Source organism: Juglans regia, chromosome 8 (genome assembly GCF_001411555.2).
Source record: "Juglans regia cultivar Chandler chromosome 8, Walnut 2.0, whole genome shotgun sequence".
NCBI lineage: Eukaryota > Viridiplantae > Streptophyta > Magnoliopsida > Fagales > Juglandaceae > Juglans > Juglans regia.
In genome coordinates, this window is record NC_049908.1 from 461,210 (window position 1) to 480,464 (window position 19,255).

At 36.5% G+C, this 19,255-nt stretch overlaps 3 protein-coding genes across 5 annotated transcripts; 1 reads left to right on the forward strand and 2 right to left on the reverse strand.

Moving 5' to 3' along the window:
- Positions 1-5,646: 5,646 nt before the first annotated feature.
- On the reverse strand, positions 5,647-9,797 carry LOC109000977 (transcription factor bHLH80-like). 2 transcript variants are annotated; one of them, XM_018978068.2, is made up of 6 exons: positions 8,724-9,797; positions 8,271-8,414; positions 8,075-8,140; positions 7,442-7,510; positions 7,197-7,254; positions 5,647-6,136 (listed from the first exon to the last, which is right to left on the reverse strand). In XM_018978068.2, exons 1-5 carry the CDS (start codon positions 9,204-9,206, stop codon positions 7,207-7,209), a joined length of 810 nt encoding a protein of 269 aa, XP_018833613.1. In that variant the 5' UTR covers positions 9,207-9,797; the 3' UTR covers positions 5,647-6,136; positions 7,197-7,206. The 2 variants fall into 2 exon arrangements, with proteins under 2 accessions (XP_018833613.1, XP_018833612.1); XM_018978067.2 differs by lacking the exon at positions 5,647-6,136 and having other exon boundaries at positions 6,911-7,254; positions 8,724-9,795.
- A 3,108-nt stretch (positions 9,798-12,905) lies between these two features.
- On the forward strand, positions 12,906-16,353 carry LOC109000980 (protein NRT1/ PTR FAMILY 5.10-like). Of its 2 annotated transcripts, XM_018978073.2 has the most exons (4): positions 12,906-13,197; positions 13,310-13,527; positions 14,124-14,671; positions 15,350-16,353. In XM_018978073.2, the coding sequence occupies exons 1-4, from the start codon at positions 13,071-13,073 to the stop codon at positions 16,164-16,166; spliced, it is 1,710 nt and encodes a 569-aa protein (XP_018833618.1). In that variant the 5' UTR covers positions 12,906-13,070; the 3' UTR covers positions 16,167-16,353. The 2 variants fall into 2 exon arrangements, with proteins under 2 accessions (XP_018833618.1, XP_035549354.1); XM_035693461.1 differs by lacking the exon at positions 12,906-13,197 and having other exon boundaries at positions 13,411-13,456.
- Positions 16,354-18,327: 1,974 nt separating this feature from the next.
- Positions 18,328-18,765, reverse strand: LOC109000944. The gene has a single exon (XM_018978015.1). It carries the CDS (start codon positions 18,763-18,765, stop codon positions 18,328-18,330), a length of 438 nt encoding a protein of 145 aa, XP_018833560.1.
- Between the last annotated feature and the right edge of the window lie 490 nt (positions 18,766-19,255).

The window sequence follows — 19,255 nt, forward strand, 5'->3', positions numbered from 1 at the left end:
CATTATCATTAACCTTGGAAAATTTAAAACAAACTAATAAAGCAATAAATAAAACCCAAGACCCTATCAATGCACATTTGTACTTGGTCTTCATAGATTGGAATCTTTGATGTTCCATTCTTGCACGTTTATCTGCGATCCTTTCGTTCCTTCGTTCTGCTAACTCTAGGGTGCGCTTACAACAATCCGGTTGATTCCATGCAAGATCATGCCATTCGAAAAATCCACACTGCTTTTGAGCCTTATAATGTCGACAATTAAAAAACCTCCGACCAAAACTGTTGGGCTGAGCGGACGTCCGCAGTTTGGAGGGAATGCCACAATAACAAAGTGGTATTCGTCCCTGGCTCACTCCACCTTCTGGCCTCATAGGGTGATTATTAGAACTGCTCACTCCACTACAACTTTCCATATTTCTTGCAAACAAAGCAGAAAAGGGCAGGTATAAAAACACCTCATACGTTAAACTACAATGTAGAGTGAATAACCATAAAAACCAGTTCTCTAAACTACACGGATGCACATTTTATTGTAAGAACAAGTACTTCAACTCTCAAAGCCCATCCTTGTAACTGGTTCACATTATTTCTCCCAATGTATGCGGGTACTTATAACTAAATGCATTGACACATGAACTGGCATTATACTAATTCATATGTGTATGAATAACAGGTGAGGAACATTTCAGCGCTCCCATCTTTCACACTTCTATGTTTGTATTCCATTAACATAACCCAGCTCTGATTATTACTCATAACGAGAACTGGTTTTGTGTTTGATAATGCAGGGCCATTAGGCACGGACAGTGTCAGATGCTGTTTATGTTCTTGATGTCATCGCAGGCATTGACTACAATGACAAGGCGACAATTTCTCCTTCACGATACATTTGGTAATTGTGGCTATGCACAATTTCTCAAGGCTGACGGGCTCCGAGGAAAGATACTGGGGATAGTGAGAAATCCCTTCTATATTGGGATCGGCAATGATACTAACGTATGGATACAGAGGAACCCTCGATGGATACGATGTTATTATGTTTACATCGACCCATCGAGCTGCTGAAATGGGGATGAAAATCCCCAGAAATTTACACCCTAAAACAGGTCCGGATTACTGCACGTAGAGGACTGAAGTGATCAAAACATCAACAACAAAGAAGCATAGACAAATCTGGGGAAAAAATAATTGACGAACCCAGCCCATTTCTGAAGACACAGATACGAAACCTACCCTGCACAAATCACTGCAAATCTAGGTTCGTTCATCAGAGGGGCCAAACCAGCAGTGCTTGAAGGGAAATGTTGAAACCCTAAACTCCACCTACGAAAATGTTGAAACCATTACCCCCGGGAAGGCCTGCGAAACTTACCGACGGTTCGACGAAGTCGTGGAGCAGTGGTTCTCGAGAAACTCTCTTCGGGAAATTTCGTCGCTGCGTTGTCTGGGTGCCGCACGATTGGGGTGCTTCTGCTGAGGGAGGAGGGGCGTTCTGAGCCGTCGAAACGAACATGCCAAGTTTTGGTGAAAGGGCAGGCAACGAAAAGAACAAAATATCCCGTAAAACAGAGGCCTCGGGAGGATGATTCGGTGGGACCCACAATCCCAATAAAAAAATTCCAAAAATCTCATCTCACTTTACATCCAAACATATCTCAATGGGACCCACTTGCATTTCTAAAACCAAAAATCTCAAAAATTTCAACTTTTTCATCTTAATACTATTCACAAAAATCTCAAAATTCTCATCTCATCTCAACATCCAAGCCTGCCCTAACAGTCTACGTGTGCATCCGGTGATGCACACTCACTCCGTCAGTTGGAACTCAACCGCAACGTGCAAACTCTACGTACTTGCACAGTTGCACCTAAACATCCTGTTCCAACTCTGAAAACTGCAAACCCCCCCACCCCCATAATCCCGCAACTGAACCTCTGCATTCCAAGCCAATTAAGCCCGCTCCTCCGATTGATCATCCAGCCCAAATTCTTATTAATCCTGAAAAAGACGAAGACACATAGAAGACGATGAATTCCCTGCTGGCCTTTTGTCTCTTCACTGGCTGCAGCCGGAGTGTGGTCTCCAAGTACTCCAGATAAGCAGGAGCAAGGAAATCAGCAAGTGATTGTTAAAGAAGGCCATAGAACGATTATTGTCGAATATGAACCGGATCATGTTCATGGCCACCCCAACACCATAGTCTCTATCTCACCCGACCAACACCATGTCCATAAGCCCGAGTCTATTCATGGGGGTATCCCATCTACCGGAAACGCTAAGAAGTATATCAAAAAATCCTCCTCTTTCCTTCCAAATCTCGGTCATGATCAAGGCCTTTCACAGTCATCAGGGAACGCTGAGAGAGCAGAGACCCAAGTCACTCCTAGGGAGCTCATATGCGATGCCTTGGGAAAATGCAAGCACAAGATAGCTACTGCAACGGGAAAGGCTAAAGACATGGTTTCCGAGACAGCACACGAGGTAGGAGAAGCCACGTGCACATGCATTCGATAAAGCAAGAGAAACGGTATCCAAGAAAGCTCACGATGTAACACCCCAATGGAAGGTCCAAACTACATGGCCTATACTCTAAAATGACTAGTCAATGATACAATTGGAGTCTCATTGGAACCTTATAAAGAGCAAGAATTTTTTCTTCTCAAGCAATGTGGGATCCCATACACCACCTACCCTTATCCATATCATATGAAGTATCACACACGAGGTTGGAGAACGCGCTAAAGAGAATGTAAAGGATGCCGTGGACAAGGTTAAGGAGGCAAAAGACATTGGCAAGACGAATGGGGACCATATCGCGAGGAATGTAAGGGATAAAGTGGAGCTGGCTAAAGAAGAAATGGTGGAGAAAGCCAAAGAAGCAAAAGAGACCGCAGAGCAGGCTGCAGACAAGTTAAAGAAAGAGACTAAGAAGGAATTGAGAGGGTTAGTCGGGCAAGGAAGAGAGGTTGGGCGTGGTGCTTTGAGGTACGCCAAGTCCTCCGAGGCAAGAAGGTCTTCAATGTTTGTTCTCAACTTGCTGGGGTTAGCCACGGCCTATGTGGGATGTGCGTGTGGGTTACGTTCATTTCGAGCTATATACTAGCCGGCGCCATGCCGAAGCAGCAGTTCGGGATGATGCAAAGCAAGGTATATCCTGTGTATTTCAGCGCCATGGCTGCTAGCATTGGGGCTGCTTTGGTGGGGCTCTTGTTGGGAAATACCAAGAGTTTGTTCTCGAGCAAGGCTGAAATGTTTCAGGGATATTTCCTGCTAGCTTCACTTTTGATGGTTTTTGCCAATTTGCTTTACTTGGAGCCGTGAGCGACTAAGGTACCTCACGCTATAATTAAAGTGCGCTTCCTTCTGCTCTAGCATTATTCTGAGGAAAATCTCTCTATTCCAAAACCTCTGCGCATAATTATTTTAATTTGGTTGATATGGTGTAGTGATTTCTATTCTCCGGAGAAAAAATATATATACATATATACATATATATATATATGGTCGGTTTATGTAACATATTAATTACTCTGTATACATTGCTGGAGTATGGGATCGGTTACAAAATATCAATGAGCTGCTTCATTTCATATTCTTTTACTGTCATTTTCGACCAACGCTAGCCATCGTTCCTGGAAAGATTTGTTTGCTAGAAATTAATCTCAGGAAGTTGTATGCATGGGATATTTCACTAGCAAAAGTCCGATGTAATATCGGTACTTTCACAGTCTAGAATTCCTACCCATGAAAGAATTAATTAGTCACCCAGCCATCTGATCCAGCAAATGAGCCTTACATACGAATATCTCCTCACTTCCATTTCTTTCTTTCTGTTGTAAATTGCAGGTCATGTTTGAGAGGATGAAGATGGAGAAGGAAGAAGGAAGAGGAACAGAGGAATTAATTGCTGACCCTGCAGTTTCAACTACAACTAGCGCTTCTGCTGTTCCGGCAGCAGCCTCACCAGAAGTAGCGAAGCAGGAAGTGATCAGGATTCGGATTGTTATACTAAATGGAAGGCTGAAGAAGCTAAACACCTACTCGTCTTTCCTAAACATCCTGACCTTAATGGCTCTCAGTTGGCATCTTGTTTACCTAAGTCACCGTCTTCACTTTTCCTGCTGATGGAATTGGCTGTTCTATATGTTGTTTTCTATATATCTCATGTTCCTCGATCTGTATATGATGAACGTGAAGTAATGCTCTTAGTTTTGTAACTCGGGCGCAAATACCATGCATGAACCTTATCAAGAGAAAGAAATTTGCATGGAAATTCACAGGCAGAGGATGACCGAGATGTTTGTAGTGTTTTTACACGGGAGCTCAAAAGCCTCCCTCATTTTTCTCTTGCTCTACCTGACCATGCGTACAGTCGTTAAAGATGTTGGTTTCTTTCTATATCTGGTGGCATGGTCCCATATCTGGACAAGTAATATAGGCAAAGTCGTGATCATCAAGAAACCCCAATATGAGAAGAAACAGAGCAACAACAAAAATGGAAATGAGCATCTCTGTTGAAAAACAACCTAAATGAAAAATATTTGGATCATATAAATAAACTCTCTACACGTACACCACATAGCTTCATAGTGATTAATTAATAAGTCACATAGAGATTAAAAATTTAAGACATTAATGGACAAAATTAATTATATGAGAGAAGTCTCGTACTAAACCTATGCAACAAGAGGGACAGTTGGAAACCAATACCACAAACCTCTTATAACGGTAGAACAACCAAAAACAAACCTCTTATTTGTGTGGCATGCCACCTCAAATAAGTTGTAGAAAAGATGGATTGAGACATGGTAATGAAATGATATGCATGAACAGAGAGAGGAACTGAAGAAATCGACCTCCATTCTTTATTTCCTTTGATGTGTAAAGAAAACAACCCTCGATTTCTCTACCACCATTCTCTTCTTTGCTTTTTGAGCTATCTTAAACGACAGCCCTCAGCCGCCGCTCACCCTGAATTTTTGACACTCCTGAGCAGAGATTTCAGTCTCCTAACTTTGTTTCTCCCCATATATTAGGATACACCTTTTCGACATCTTTTCGGTTTTAAGCATTAAACCTTTGACAAACATCACATTACGATAGCATTCTTATTAGTTCAATATACAAAAAGAGGTCAATTAAAATATGTATGAACTTCTTATGCGGTGCTGGAATGACCTAAGCGTAAGGTAACACATTTGGAATAAAGCGTCAAAAGAAGTACATCCACATCTCACTATCTCTTTCTTTGTCAACCCATATGACAAATGACACTATTCCATGGCCAACTGATGCATATAAAGCATCCGCCGTAATTTTTACCCAAACCAGTTCTCTAATCCATGCTCCACCGTTTCCAAATAGCAACATCAGCCATAAGTTGGGGACATGGGGGGGTGTTAAAACCATTGATCCAGTCCTATATATTGGTGATGAGGTTAACCAATTGATCTAACATAGGGACCTATATATTTCTGTCAAATCTTCCAAACAGCTCGAGTATTTACCTGGCAAGAACCCAATCAAAACTACTTCCATCTGTAGCTCCTGGTTTGTCTTCTTCTTTGCCTCTAATTTCCCGTTAAACCTGGACGTAGCTTCTACCAAAAAAATAAGAGTTTTTTTATTCATCATAAATTTACCTCGTTATTTGCAAGCAAATTCTTGAGCCTCTTGAACAAGTAAGATCCTTCTTTTGAAGAAGGCCAAATATCCGGCTGAGAATCATAGCTTCTGTAAACCACAATGCATGCAATATCACCGCATAAGGTTGTAAGCTCGCTTGGCTTCTTCAATAGACCAACCTTCCTTCTCCTGAAGGCCGTTCTCCAAAGATATTCGTTAAAAATCAATTTAATTAATTCATGCTTAACCGTCTTTCTACCCGTGGTGAAGAACATAGACAAGGAATAGGGTACCTTTTGGAAAGTGACCTAGATTGACAAGAGGGTATTGGGACTCAATCCTAGACCTTTCACCATGAAAGAGGGGAGGGAACAAATGACATCAGATCATAAAGCCTTCGCTAAAAAAAATTGTATTTTCTATGCCAAGATGCAGTCTCCAACCTTAAAAAGGAAGCCTTAAAAGAGTGCAAACGTTTACCCTCCTATCACATCACCATCTGCACTCGCCCCTGTATATGTTCACAAGGATTTCGTGAAAACGAAATAAGGTTGGTCGCTTCAATATAAAATCATTGGAAATAAATTTCGATTCTTAGTGGAGTGGAAATTTAATATTATATTCCACTTCAATGTCGAAAAATTTCTACATTTAAAAACTAGAAGAGTAATGCTACTTATCATCCTCTCATCATCTTATGATGTGTTTTTAAATGATTGGAGACTATTTATTATATTTCATCTGTAAACCTATCATATAATGCCACATCATGGAATGAAAAACAAGTATCAATTTTATTGATGATTCAAAATCATCCATACCATATACGCAAATTCTAGTAACAAATTACCAACAACATGGTCAATGTTAATTTTCCTCATCAACCGGGTGGCAGAAATGACTGCAGTCTCCAGGAAAAGATAAGGTGATGGCTCCCACTTGTTTCCTTGTAAAAATAAGTACATTCCAAGGTGCAAATGTAAACATAAGAGTGTTAATTGTGCTCCTATAGATCTTGACTTCCTATTGAATTTGGGGTGATGGATCTACGAATTGAAGTTTAATAGTGACCAAGACCGAACATGAGAAAACTTGCTTTAATTTAATAACCAAGTGCGTAAAACCTCCCTCGCTCACAAAACATACCTTCGCTTAAATTTCCAAACAGGCTGCACCCCATGCTCTTTCATCATTATATTGGATGCACATAAATGTTTTTTTTTTCCTTGAGTGAAATGGAAATTCAATAGATAGCATCCATTACTGCCTTATGAGCATTAACATATATTTTTTGTACATTATTATCAACTGCAGCATCTTTCTTTTTATTTTTGTTTTGATTTTAAGTAGAAACCACAAAGATCGGGTTTTGCCAAGATAAGCAGGTAGTCTTGATCATAGACTCAAACATGGAACCTCAAATCTACATACTGAAGAGTGCTAGATCTTGTAATCACCAAGAGAATATTTGAGAGAACAGAGAATATTAATGGCAAATTACTATGATGAACCTTGGCTGAAACCTCAGAGATCATATAATTACACATAATTCTGGGAGTCATATTTAATACCTTCTTCTGCTTAATCCTTGGCTATGCACTTGCATTTCTGTCGATGCTCTGATAGTTCCTGCCATGTTCCAGAATTTTCATTATGTGAAAAGTATCCCTTCCATTTTCCACTTAACATAAACATCATATACCGTAGAATCATATTTCCTATCTTCTTTCCAATCCCATACAAGTCAGCAGCCACTCATTTGCCTGTCTTCTTAGATACTCATTAAACTTTCAAAGTAGCTCAAAGCAGGGAGTACCTGAATCTGCTTCTGAAGAAACTTAACATACTCTACTGCCTCTTCTAACATATCTGCAGTGTTTGTTTGCTGCAAGTGACAGTGAAGATGTCGAATAAAAAGCATAGTCACATCTCCATTACTAACTTGATTGATTATCGAGATATACCAACAATTAAAAGAAATAATAGACCTCAACAAATTATCTTTTTGGTATTCCACCATTCATTTAAGTATTAACTGGCTAATTTTGTCAACCTACTTTAACCTTCAGATATTATTGATCAATTAGAACTCTTTAATCTGGTATTTATTACAGATCAACGGAAAATCTACTCTGACCATTAAAAGGTTATATTCCATATGGACTACAAAAACAAACTGAAGTCTTTGATTTGCCTCCCTCATCTGAAGTTTCCTGGGTCAGTCACTGTGAACAACGCTTAATACAATTCATTTGTAAGAACATGTTCACCCCTTTGCTTTAATTTACAGAAAAACATAGTATCCCGATATTATTAATATGAAGGATCTCAAACTGTATCTTCCTTGCAATCAATAAATTAAAAAAAAAAAAGAATATATTATAGATAAGGCATTTCAAATATTTCTAAAAGACAAAATAGAAAAATTCGTTGTAACTTAGAGAGTTACCTTATCCATATTGGGCACCAGCTCCTGAAGTTTCCTTATGCGATCACTGATTCGAGTCCTTCGAACCTATGCCAAATGCGAGAGAAGTAGAGGAGATGGGAAACTTTTGGGACTAAACTGAAACTTTTTAAGCTTAGAAGTAAAAAACATAAACAATGTCAAAGTCTTCATCTATAACATCTAACATCTGCCTCACCCTCTCTGCAATGCTCCGAGGGTGTGTGGCACAACCTCGCTTCGCCCGAACTCGGCAAGGAACTGAATCCTCCAAAAGCCTTTCCATCTCCATATCTATCAAACTATCCTCCCCAGCAGGTCCCTGACTGCTTTGCTCCTCTTTCTATCAAAAAATGGAAACAGAACTGAACAATATATGAACTTTTCATTGCCAATAAAATTAGCCCAAGAATCCAAATTCAATTACCAAATGAAACGACAGCAAAATATTTTAAAATATCGTATATAACTACAACCCACTGAACATTCTTTAACACACCCAAAAGAGACGCATTCCATAAAACCACGAAACCCAAATCATTATGTTTTATTTAAGTTTTTTTCACCATAAAAAATGTCTCGTATTCATTCCGTAGACAATTTAAAGAAATCACATTTATCTTTAAATATATAAAAAAAAAAAACAGTGTACCAGCTGAGATGGAAACTTTGCTGCAGTTAAGTTCTGCGCTTCGACCTCCCTCGTCCGCTTACTCCCTGGAGGAGTGTCAATATTGTGCGACACATAGTTGTAGTTTGGTGGAATACCGAAGTTGGAAAAGTACCCTTCAGGCCTAACACCCGAATTGCCAAGAAACTGAGCTGGAGAGCTGTTCTGCCTGAAGAAGACGGGGGGAGAACCGGAGTCAAAGTGGCCCGGATCGACAGAGGAAGAAGTAAAGGTGGCAGAGTCCTGTCTGGAAGTGGGTGTGGGTGTACAAGAGTTGGAAGCCGCAAGTAACTGAGTTAAAGTGAGGTTGGGCTTCAATGGGTCTTCGTCGTCTTCTTCATCTTCTTCTTCCTCGAGAAGTGCCTCTAACCAGGTGGCTGGAGCAGAGCGGAACCGGGGGAGTCTACCTCGACTCAGTTCACTGCCACCGGTGCTGCCACTTGTACCGGGAAGCGTCGGTTGCATCTGGATCGTTGGTTTTTTTTTTTTTCGGTTTGGTTTTCCCGGCCCGGGGGGGTGTTCAATAGAGCTGCTGAATAAAGAAAGCAAGAAACCCTTTTTTTTACAAGTACTTTTTGTTGTAATTAATTTTGCTATATATGGGTTCTCTTTTCCTCCTCGGGTTCACAGTCTAATTGGTAAACAAAAAGTAAAAAAACAAAAACAGAGGCGGAGTACATGAATTTCTTTTTCTTGTTGCTTTTTACAGAAAGTTGGTGTCGTGATCTCTGATCAGGGTAATATCCTGAGTTGTATGACGGACGGTGGTTGCTTAATTGGGGATGAGGGATCGGTACTGGTACACAGTTAGTCAGCATGTAAATGGCAGGCAGGGGTGGGGAAACCGGAAGGGCCACTCTGTGTGTCTCTGTGAGAGGCTTAGAGCAGCGCAACGTTATCGTTTTCTGGAATCCTTTTTTATTGCTGCATCGCAACAACGTCGTCGGTCTAAAAGAAAAAAGGAGCGGACGAGAGAGCAGTAGAATCCCCGTCCACAAAAGTGCACATCACAATGACAAAAACTGGCGTTGAACGGGTGACTTTAACCCCAACCAACCTTGTTATTGGAACTGGGTTTGGGGACCAAACTACCGGTTGGATTTTCAAGTTGAGATGCAGTGCAGGCACTGAGGGAGGGGCCGTATAACAAACAATCAACGTCAAAGTTTTCATTTTTATTGTATTTCCTTTCTTTGATAAAAAAAAAAAAAAGAGTGGCGCTAGGGCCACCGCTCCCAGCTACCGCTGGGAGCTACCGTTAATGTAATTGTGAGTTTTATTTTTTTTGTATTTTTTTTTATGTATTTTTTTAATACATTTAAATATTTTTAAAAAAATAAAAAAATTCATAATATTATTAAAAAGTACTTACTTAATCATTAAGTAAAAAAAAATAATAAAAAATAAATAAAAAAAATAGAGTGGTAAAAATCATTGATAAAACTCATTAGTAAGAGTGGTATTATTCAAAAAAAAAATAGGCTACAAAACCCTTTTAAAGTTTATGGCCCAACTGGAAGTTGCGTGGCCCAAAAAGATATTAAAAAAATAATAATTTTATATACAATCGTAAAGTGCATAAATATTACGTAATTGTTTTAAAAAATAATAAGATTTATTATTAAAAAATTAATTTTTTTTATGTGAGTCCTATCTTTTATTTATTTTTTTCAAAACGATTACACGGCGGTTACATAATTCATAGTTATAAACATATTTTCTTCTAAAAAAATCATGCAGTCGGTCTCACAAATTGTTAAGAGTATATTTAACTGATTCCATACCTCAATTATTTAAATAAATAATAATAATAAAATTGATTATAAATATCAGCATTTCACGATTAAAAAAATAAAAAACATTTCAATACGAGTAATTTGACAGAACACCATTGAATAAATAAATAAATTGTCATTCTAGAAGGGGCTTAATCCCCTTCCAAAGGCCCGCTGGGTACCATCATGGGTTTAGACTAGGGTATGGTCTAATAAGCTAGTGAATATAAAGTCTAATCTCATGCAAGTCTCATCTGAATCCACTAACAGACCACCTCATTTGGAGATAAGATGAGCATTAATATTTCTAAAGCTTGAATTTCAAATAATAGATGGGATGATTATCAAATATTATCTGAGAAAGTCACAAAGTTTTATTTATTGGATTCAGGTATAATTATGATCTCATCTGAAACTTTGACTGGAGAAACTATATTATTATTGATTTAGGGGTGTAAATTTAAACTAGAAAATCGGTCCAAATCGAATCGGTTGGAAAATATATATATAAATTAATTTTATATATTATACAAAATATTTATATATATAAATTTTATATATAATATAACCATATATTAAAATTAAAATTATATATCATATATGAAATAATTTCATATTATAATTTATAAATTATAACATAAAATGTTAATCTTAAATATGAACATTTGTAATTTGTTTGATCATACATTATTAATATAATTATATATAAGATAATGTTATTATATTTTATAAAATAAAAGTTTAATCTTAAAGATCAAAATTTAATTGATCATATGCTTTAAATATAATATATTTTAAATTATTAATAATATTTTATCATAAGAAGTAACACTTTATTATATATTTTTTATATTTAAAAAATTAAAAAATCGGATCAGACCGGATTGGAAATTGATAAAACTGAAAGTATCGATTTAGGTGGGTAATCAAGACATAATCGATTTTGAAAAATATAAAAACGATATATACCGATTCGATTCTAGATTTTGTTTAAAATCGAATCAGAGCGAACCGATTACAACCCTATTATTGGTTGACTTAAGGGTACGTTTGAGTAGTGAGAATACTTGAGAAGTGTTGAGAATGTTTGTGAATAGTAGTGAAAAAGTAATGAAAAAATAATAATAAAATATTAAATAGTAGTAAAAAATATGTGAAAAGTAATGAATAGTAGAAAAATAGGTAAAAAGTAATAATAAAGTAAAGAATAGTAATGAGAGTACTTGAGGTACTCTCACTTGCCAAACATACGTAGGTACGTTTGGGTAGTGAGAAGTGTTGAGAATGTTTATGAATAGTAGTGAAAAAGTAATAATAAAATATTAAATAATAGTAAAAAGTATGTGAAAAGTAATGAATAGTAGAAAAGTAGGTAAAAAGTAATAATAAAATAAAAAATAGGGTAGTGCTACAGCCCCCGCTGGGGCTGTCGTATTATTTAATATATTTTTTATTTAAATAATTTTTATATAAATTTTTAATATTTTAAAATATTTTTAAAAAATAAAATATTATTAAGAAAATATTTTTTTAATCCAAAAGTAAAAAATATATATTAAAAAATATTTTCTTAATTATGAAGTAAAATAAAAAATTATAAAAAAATATTTTTTTATAATTTTTTATTTTACTTCATGATTAAGAAAATATTTTTTAATAATATTATGATTTTTTTTAAATATTTAAAATAGTCATATTACAGCCTCCGTTGGGGGCTCCCGTTGAGCTTAATATGTACTTTTTTATGTGTAATTTTTTAATTTATTTTTTATGTAGATTTTTTTTACACTTATAAATATTTTTAAAAAATAAAATAAATTTAAAATATCATTAAAAAACACTTCCTTAATCAGAAAGTAAAAAAAAAAATCATTAAAAAACACTTCCTTAATCAGAAAGTAAAAAAAAAATTATTAAAAAACACTTCCTTAATCAGAAAGTAAAAAATAAATCATTAAAAAACACTTCATTAATCAAAAAGTAAAAAAAAAACACTTCTTTAATCAGAAAGTAAAATATAAATCATTAAATATTAATTTTTATTCTATTTCGTAATTAAGAAAATATTTTTAAATAATATTATAATTTTTATTTTATTTTTTAAAATATTTAAAATATCTATATAAAAATAAATTTAAAATATATATATAAAAAAATGCTACATGCCCCAGCGAGCCCCCAGCGGGGCATGTAGCATTTTCCTAAAAAATAATAGCACTTGCCAATCATACCCAGGTCATCAAAAGTGAACCGCAATCTTCTTTATTCTTTAGTTGCATGTGATTGCACGTGAAAAACTGTAAAACACGACTTCAACACAATCAATGGGCCTCCGAAGAAAGCCCAAGCTTTTAATTTGATTAGAAGAATTGTTGAAGAAAAAAGGTTTATGCATTTACAGAAACTAAACAGTATAAAAAGATACAAAGCCGGATAAAACGAAACAATCACTGCGCGCTCTCTCTCTCTCTCTCTCTCTCTGTATTTCCTTGGATATGGAGTGGACAAGGGCGTGATTGTACGTAGTTGGTCTGGTAACTGAGGTTTGAAGATCATGTCCGCGCCTCCCACCATCAGTTCTCCACTTCTATTAGACACCGTCGATGGTGCCTTTGACCACAAAGGTCGACCCGCCCTCCGATCCAAATCCGGCACTTGGAGATCCGCATCTTTCATCATAGGTAACACTCTTCTCCACTTCTATAAATCGTCCCAATATCATTTTCTATAAGCAACTGCTTCTGAATATTTAATTTTTCTGAAGTTCCATTAATAGAGACGTCTGTGTTTCAGGCGTGGAAATGGCGGAGAGGTTCGCCTACTATGGGATTGGCTCCAACCTCATAATGTATTTGACTGGACCTCTTGGCCAGTCAACTGCCACTGCCGCCCAGAACGTCAACGCCTGGTCCGGAACGGCCTCGTTACTTCCTCTTTTGGGTGCGTTTGTGGCCGATTCCTTTCTCGGCCGCTACCGCACTATAGTCGTTGCTTCTCTCATCTACATCTTGGTCCCTCTCCCTTCCTCTCTCTCTCTGTATTTTTATTTATTTTTTCATTTATTTGGGCATTAATTCTTTACATGGGCTAATTATATGTTTCATTTTGTTAATTAATGTATTTTTAGAGGGAGAAAACCTCATTGATTACTTTGATTCTAACCTTTGCATCGGTTTAAGGCCATTCTTTGATTCTACCATTAGCTACGTGGAGAGGACCTTTGTAGCATGCTTGACGTAATTAATTCATTTCAATACTAGGACAAAGTATGGCTTGTGAACAAATTTGTGCTGTTACACTATAGCTAAAAGCCATTTCGGAGAGTTCAAGCTTAGTTTCTACTCTTTTTTCCAGGGATAAGGAATGCCTTATAGTATTTGTTTTGATGTATTGGAAATGAAGGTCTCTGTGTTGAATTTAATATTTTATTGAATCATAAAAAAGTATCTAATTTAATAAAAATAATAGAGTCGATTATAAAAGCTCCATCATAGAGTTACCATATGAAATGTAAAGGATGTCAATCCTACTGTCTTTCAATGTCCTGTTTTTTCAACTTTAACCATGATTTGCTCCTAATACGTTTCGATTGTGAATGGGATTACAGGGACTTGGCCTGTTGACTATGTCATCAATTATTCCTTCTCTCAGCTCTTTTGGCTGCGAAGACGCCAGTAAATCTCTGCCTTGTTCTCCTCCTCAGCCCCAAGTAATCTTATTCTTCTTCTCTCTATATCTTGTAGCACTTGGACAAGGTGGACATAAGCCTTGTGTTCAGGCGTTTGGAGCTGATCAATTTGAGGGACGAAATCCTAAAGAGTGCAAGGCCAAAAGCTCATTCTTCAATTGGTGGTATTTTGGTTTATGTGCCTGTAGCTTAGTAACACTTCCAATCTTAAACTCTATACAAGACAATTTTAGCTGGGGTCTTGGTTTTGGAATCCCTTGTGCCACAATGGTGGTTGCACTGGTTATTTTCGTTCTTGGAACTAGGACTTACCGGTACAGTTTCCAAGGCAATGAGAAAAGTCCATTTGTGAGAGTTGGCCGGGTGTTTGTTGCTGCAATTAGGAACTGGAGAACCACCTCCTCAGCAATAGCCATTGAAGAGGAAACTCGCGGAACCTTGCCTCACCAAAGTTCAGAAGAATTCAGGTAAGAAAAATATCTTTCAGCTCATTTTTAAGGATTAGGGAAAGAAAGGGAATATAAAAGCCACAAGTGAGCTTCAATGAAGAATTTTGAAACTGTATTCCTTGTAGAAGCATTTCTCTTGTAGGACTCACATTGCCCAGTGTGTGTGTTCACCTCCTCTTTATTGGAAAGAATTTTTCGGCCGTGACGTTGAGCAATCCACATTGCATTCACTTAAATTAGTCATATGCCAACTTGCTTTGATTCCTAACTATAAGAAGACTCTTGGTACTAGTATAATGCAACTCTTGTTTTTTTTTTTTTTTTCCCCTCCTATTGGCTAATGCATTCTTCAATGTTCTTTGAGCACCCAAGTTATTTTGGGGCTTGTGGAACAGGCACCATGCAAATAGTTTCATGGGGGGACACCAAAGGGGCTAAGGGCAGGATTCTAGGTTAAAGTCTCTGATCCGTCTTAATATCAATCAAAGAGTCACTCAGCCTTTCCCTTTGAGTTTAACTAGTATTGCACTGATGGAAATTCTGTTAGATTACTTGCTATAATATCTCAGACCACCTTGCTAGATTCCTAACCATTGGAGAGCTCTTGCTATTCGTGTGAATTTCCGATGGAAGCATACTTAAGGAAACAGTTTTAAATGGAGTGTTAGATAAAATCTCTTCTGTCTTAATTTGTAGGTTCCTCAACAAAGCTTTGCTTGCACCAGATGGTTCTAAAGAAGATGGGAAGGTGTGCAGCATCGGTGAGGTTGAGGAGGCGAAGGCAGTTCTTAGGCTTGTTCCAGTGTGGTTGACAAGCTTGGCGTATGCTATTGTGTTTGCACAGTCATCAACCTTCTTTACCAAGCAAGGGGCTACTATGAACAGAAGGGTTGTGCCAGGCTTTGATGTACCGGCCGCTTCTCTTCAATCCTTTATCAGCCTTGCCATTGTTCTCTTCATTCCCATATATGACTGCATTTTTGTGCCTATGGCTAGAGCTTTCACTGGAAAACCCTCTGGCATCACAATGCTACAGAGAATTGGAACTGGGATGGTTTTATCTGCAATTTCCATGGCAATTGCAGCTGTAGTTGAGATGGTAAGGCTCAAAACTGCTCAAGAATACGGGTTGGTTGATTTGCCAGGGGTGACAGTCCCAATGAGCGTATGGTGGTTGGCTCCTCAATATGTCTTGTTTGGGATTGCCGATGTTTTCACCATGGTTGGTCTACAAGAGTTCTTTTATGATCAGGTCCCAAGTGAATTTAGGAGTGTGGGTCTTGCTCTGTACCTGAGTATCTTTGGCGTGGGGAGCTTTCTAAGCAGCTTCCTCGTCTCTGTCATTGTGTCAGCAACTGGTGGGGATGGTCAAGATAGTTGGTTCGCCAATAATCTTAATCGGGCACATCTGGATTACTTTTATTGTCTACTTTGTGGACTTAGTGTAATAGAACTGGCCGCCTTCCTATATATTGCAAAATCATACATTTATAACAGGGGAAGCACAGCATGATGGATTGCAGTCCTCTATCTGCAGCGCTAGGAAGTGAGAGATATATGGGAGGGAAGAATTAATTGTTGACAGAAGAAAAAGAAATGCAAAAGAAAGGGAAGTTCTGCTATGTAAAGTTTGCTTGTAAATGACATTTTTAGTGGTTTAATTAATTGAAGAGGAATAAAATGTTCCTTTAACAAGATGATGATGCCTTGCGCTGAAGCAGTCCAAAACTTGTGCCTATGGTCAAGTAACTAGAAAAAGCCTAATTATAGATAGATATATTCTCCTCTGTATTGACTGACTGAATGACTTCCTTCCTTCCTTCCTTCCTTCCTAATTATACTTTGCATCTATCTACAACAAAATAGATTCTAACTTGAAGTGTTTGTTTCTAAAAATTTGACAAAAAGATTTTATAAGTAAGGAGAAAGGGTCACAAAAGTCGGGGGGGCCTTTGGATAAAGTTTCAGCAAAGCTACTTATAATTGCCTTGTTGCTGCTTAATTCATTGATTGCAAGTTTGACAAAATGAAAGCTACTTATAATTGCCTTATTACTGACTGCGTTAAAACGTGTACGTGTATTTCCAGAATATGCATAATACGAATAAAAAAAACCATTATATTTGACTCAGATAACCTTGCTTTTCTTTTTTGTTATGGAAAAATTATAGACTTTTGAAGATAGCAGATCATGGTTTATACCACTCATAATTAATAATGCCTGGTTTTTTACCCTACAGAGGGAAAACAAATTTATATATATATATATATATATATGCTCCGACGTTGAAATTGACGATTCATGATGCGAGGAGGATGAGGCATAAGTTGAACTCCTATGGACATTGACGCATGACACGAGGTGTTAGTTGGACCTGTCACCTAACACCTCATTGTTTAATGATTGGCACTTCCAAGCTTATATTTTGCAGAGATATATATCTTTAAAGTGTTATATATATTACTCTTTTGATTGTTATCGTTTTTCGTTAATTGGTGTGTTTAATACACGGCCAAATTCCAGCATTCTCCTACGTACAGTAATTGATGGAATGCTTTGCAGAGAGGTTAACGGCTTGTTTGAATAGAATAGTGAAATGCTGATTTTATATAAAAATTAAAAATAAAATAAAATATTATTAAAATATTATTTTTTAATATTATTATTATTTTAAAATTTAAAAAATTTGAATTATTTATTATATTTTGTGTGAGAATTTAAAAAAATTATAATAATAAAATGAGATGAGATAAAATCGTTTTTGTATCCAAACGAAACTTAAATTTCCCATGAACATAAATCGTAAATAAAAACTACTAATTAATTACGTCTAAATACCTAAATTTGGTTTCCCTTATTTTCTTTTGGAGGGGTTAAGTGTTATTTCAGCATCTTACATTAACACGGCTCGTTAGATCGAAAATCTTCATCTTTTATAAGATATATGATACCGTTTAGATTTAGAAAGTGTTTCATCTCATCTCATGATTATAATTTTCACAAGTTCTTACACAAAATATAATAAATAATTAAATTTTTTCAAATCTAAATTAAACTTTTTCAAATCTAAATTAAATTTTTTCAAATTTTAAAATAATAATAATATTAAAAACTAATATTTTTTTTTCAATTTTCATCTTTTATTTAAAATCATCTCATTTTATCTAATCTCTAAATCCAAACCACTCCCGACTCTTTCGACTTTTTCTTTTTATAATATTAATCAATTGAATTCCCATACCTCGCGAATATATGAAAAAATATATAATATGGTCATTATTAGAGAGCTATTCAAGCGATAAAATCAAAGATGTCGCTTAATTTTCACAATAATATAGTACGCCAGTACGTACGCGTACGCGACATCATGAGACCAGAGACTCTCGTATTATTATTAGTAGAAACAATAGGGAAATCAGTTTGTCTGATGAAATTAAGCAGCCCTATCTCTTACATTAAGTCGTGAATCTATTGTTATCAGCAATATGGCATTTATTATTATTATTATTATTTTTTAAAAAAAAGTCGAAGATAAATATCATGGATGAGTCCTATTAATTTGGACTGTGATCATGCACAATGATGTACATACAACGTACAATAATATGGTTGGAAATTAAACTTGAAGAGATCTTTTTTTTTTTTTTTGAATCAAGAATCATAAACCTTTGTATTAACTTTGTGTAATGTTATCAATACATTGCTTTTCCATATCTATTCTATCAGAAATAAAAGTTGGCATAACGTCCATCCAAATAAATTCGGATTCCAGACATAAGGCTTGCTTGGCTAATTTATGAGCCACTTCATTTGATGTCCTATGAGCATATTGCACCTTCCATCCTTGCTGCTGTTGTAGCATCTTCTTGGCATCGTGAATTATACTCCCATAGCTTGGATAATCAGTATTATCTTCATTGATAGCTCTCACAATATTCTGTGCATCACCCTCAAAAACTACTCTATGAAAGCCAAGGTCTCTGCTGATCTCCATAGCTTTCCAAAGTGCCATACACTCTGCTGTTGCAGGGTGTTGCACGTGTTCCTTTTGATCACAGCAGGCTGTTAGTGCTTCCCCCATTTCATCCCTTATAACTATACCAATTCCCATTTTTTCCTTTTTTTTCTCAAAAGATGCATCTCAATTGACTTTCACCTGTCCTCTGTTAGGTTTCTGCCATCTCGTTGGTCTCTCCATGTTGCTGCTATGAAGAGTCTTCTCTATCTCTGATTGAGCCATTTTAAAATCTCTCATCTGTTCTCTTGCTGCATTGATAATCTGGCCAGGGGATATGAATTTGTTTTCAAACACAAACTGGTTTCTCCTTGTCCATATGTTCCACATTATCAAAACCACTTCCTCCATTTCCTCTTTAGCTAATTTCTGCATCAGTTTCTCTAGCAGTTCCAGCAGGTTACCCTCACTGGTTTTCCACTTTTGGATTTTAGAGCAAGACTCACACCAGACATCATTAGAAGCAACACATTGCCACAACACGTGTATGACAGATTCCTTTTGTTCCTTGCATATTGGGCATACATCTTCCTTCACCAGTTTCTTTCTCAGCAAATTAGCTCTAGTTGCCAAAAAGTTGTTCCCA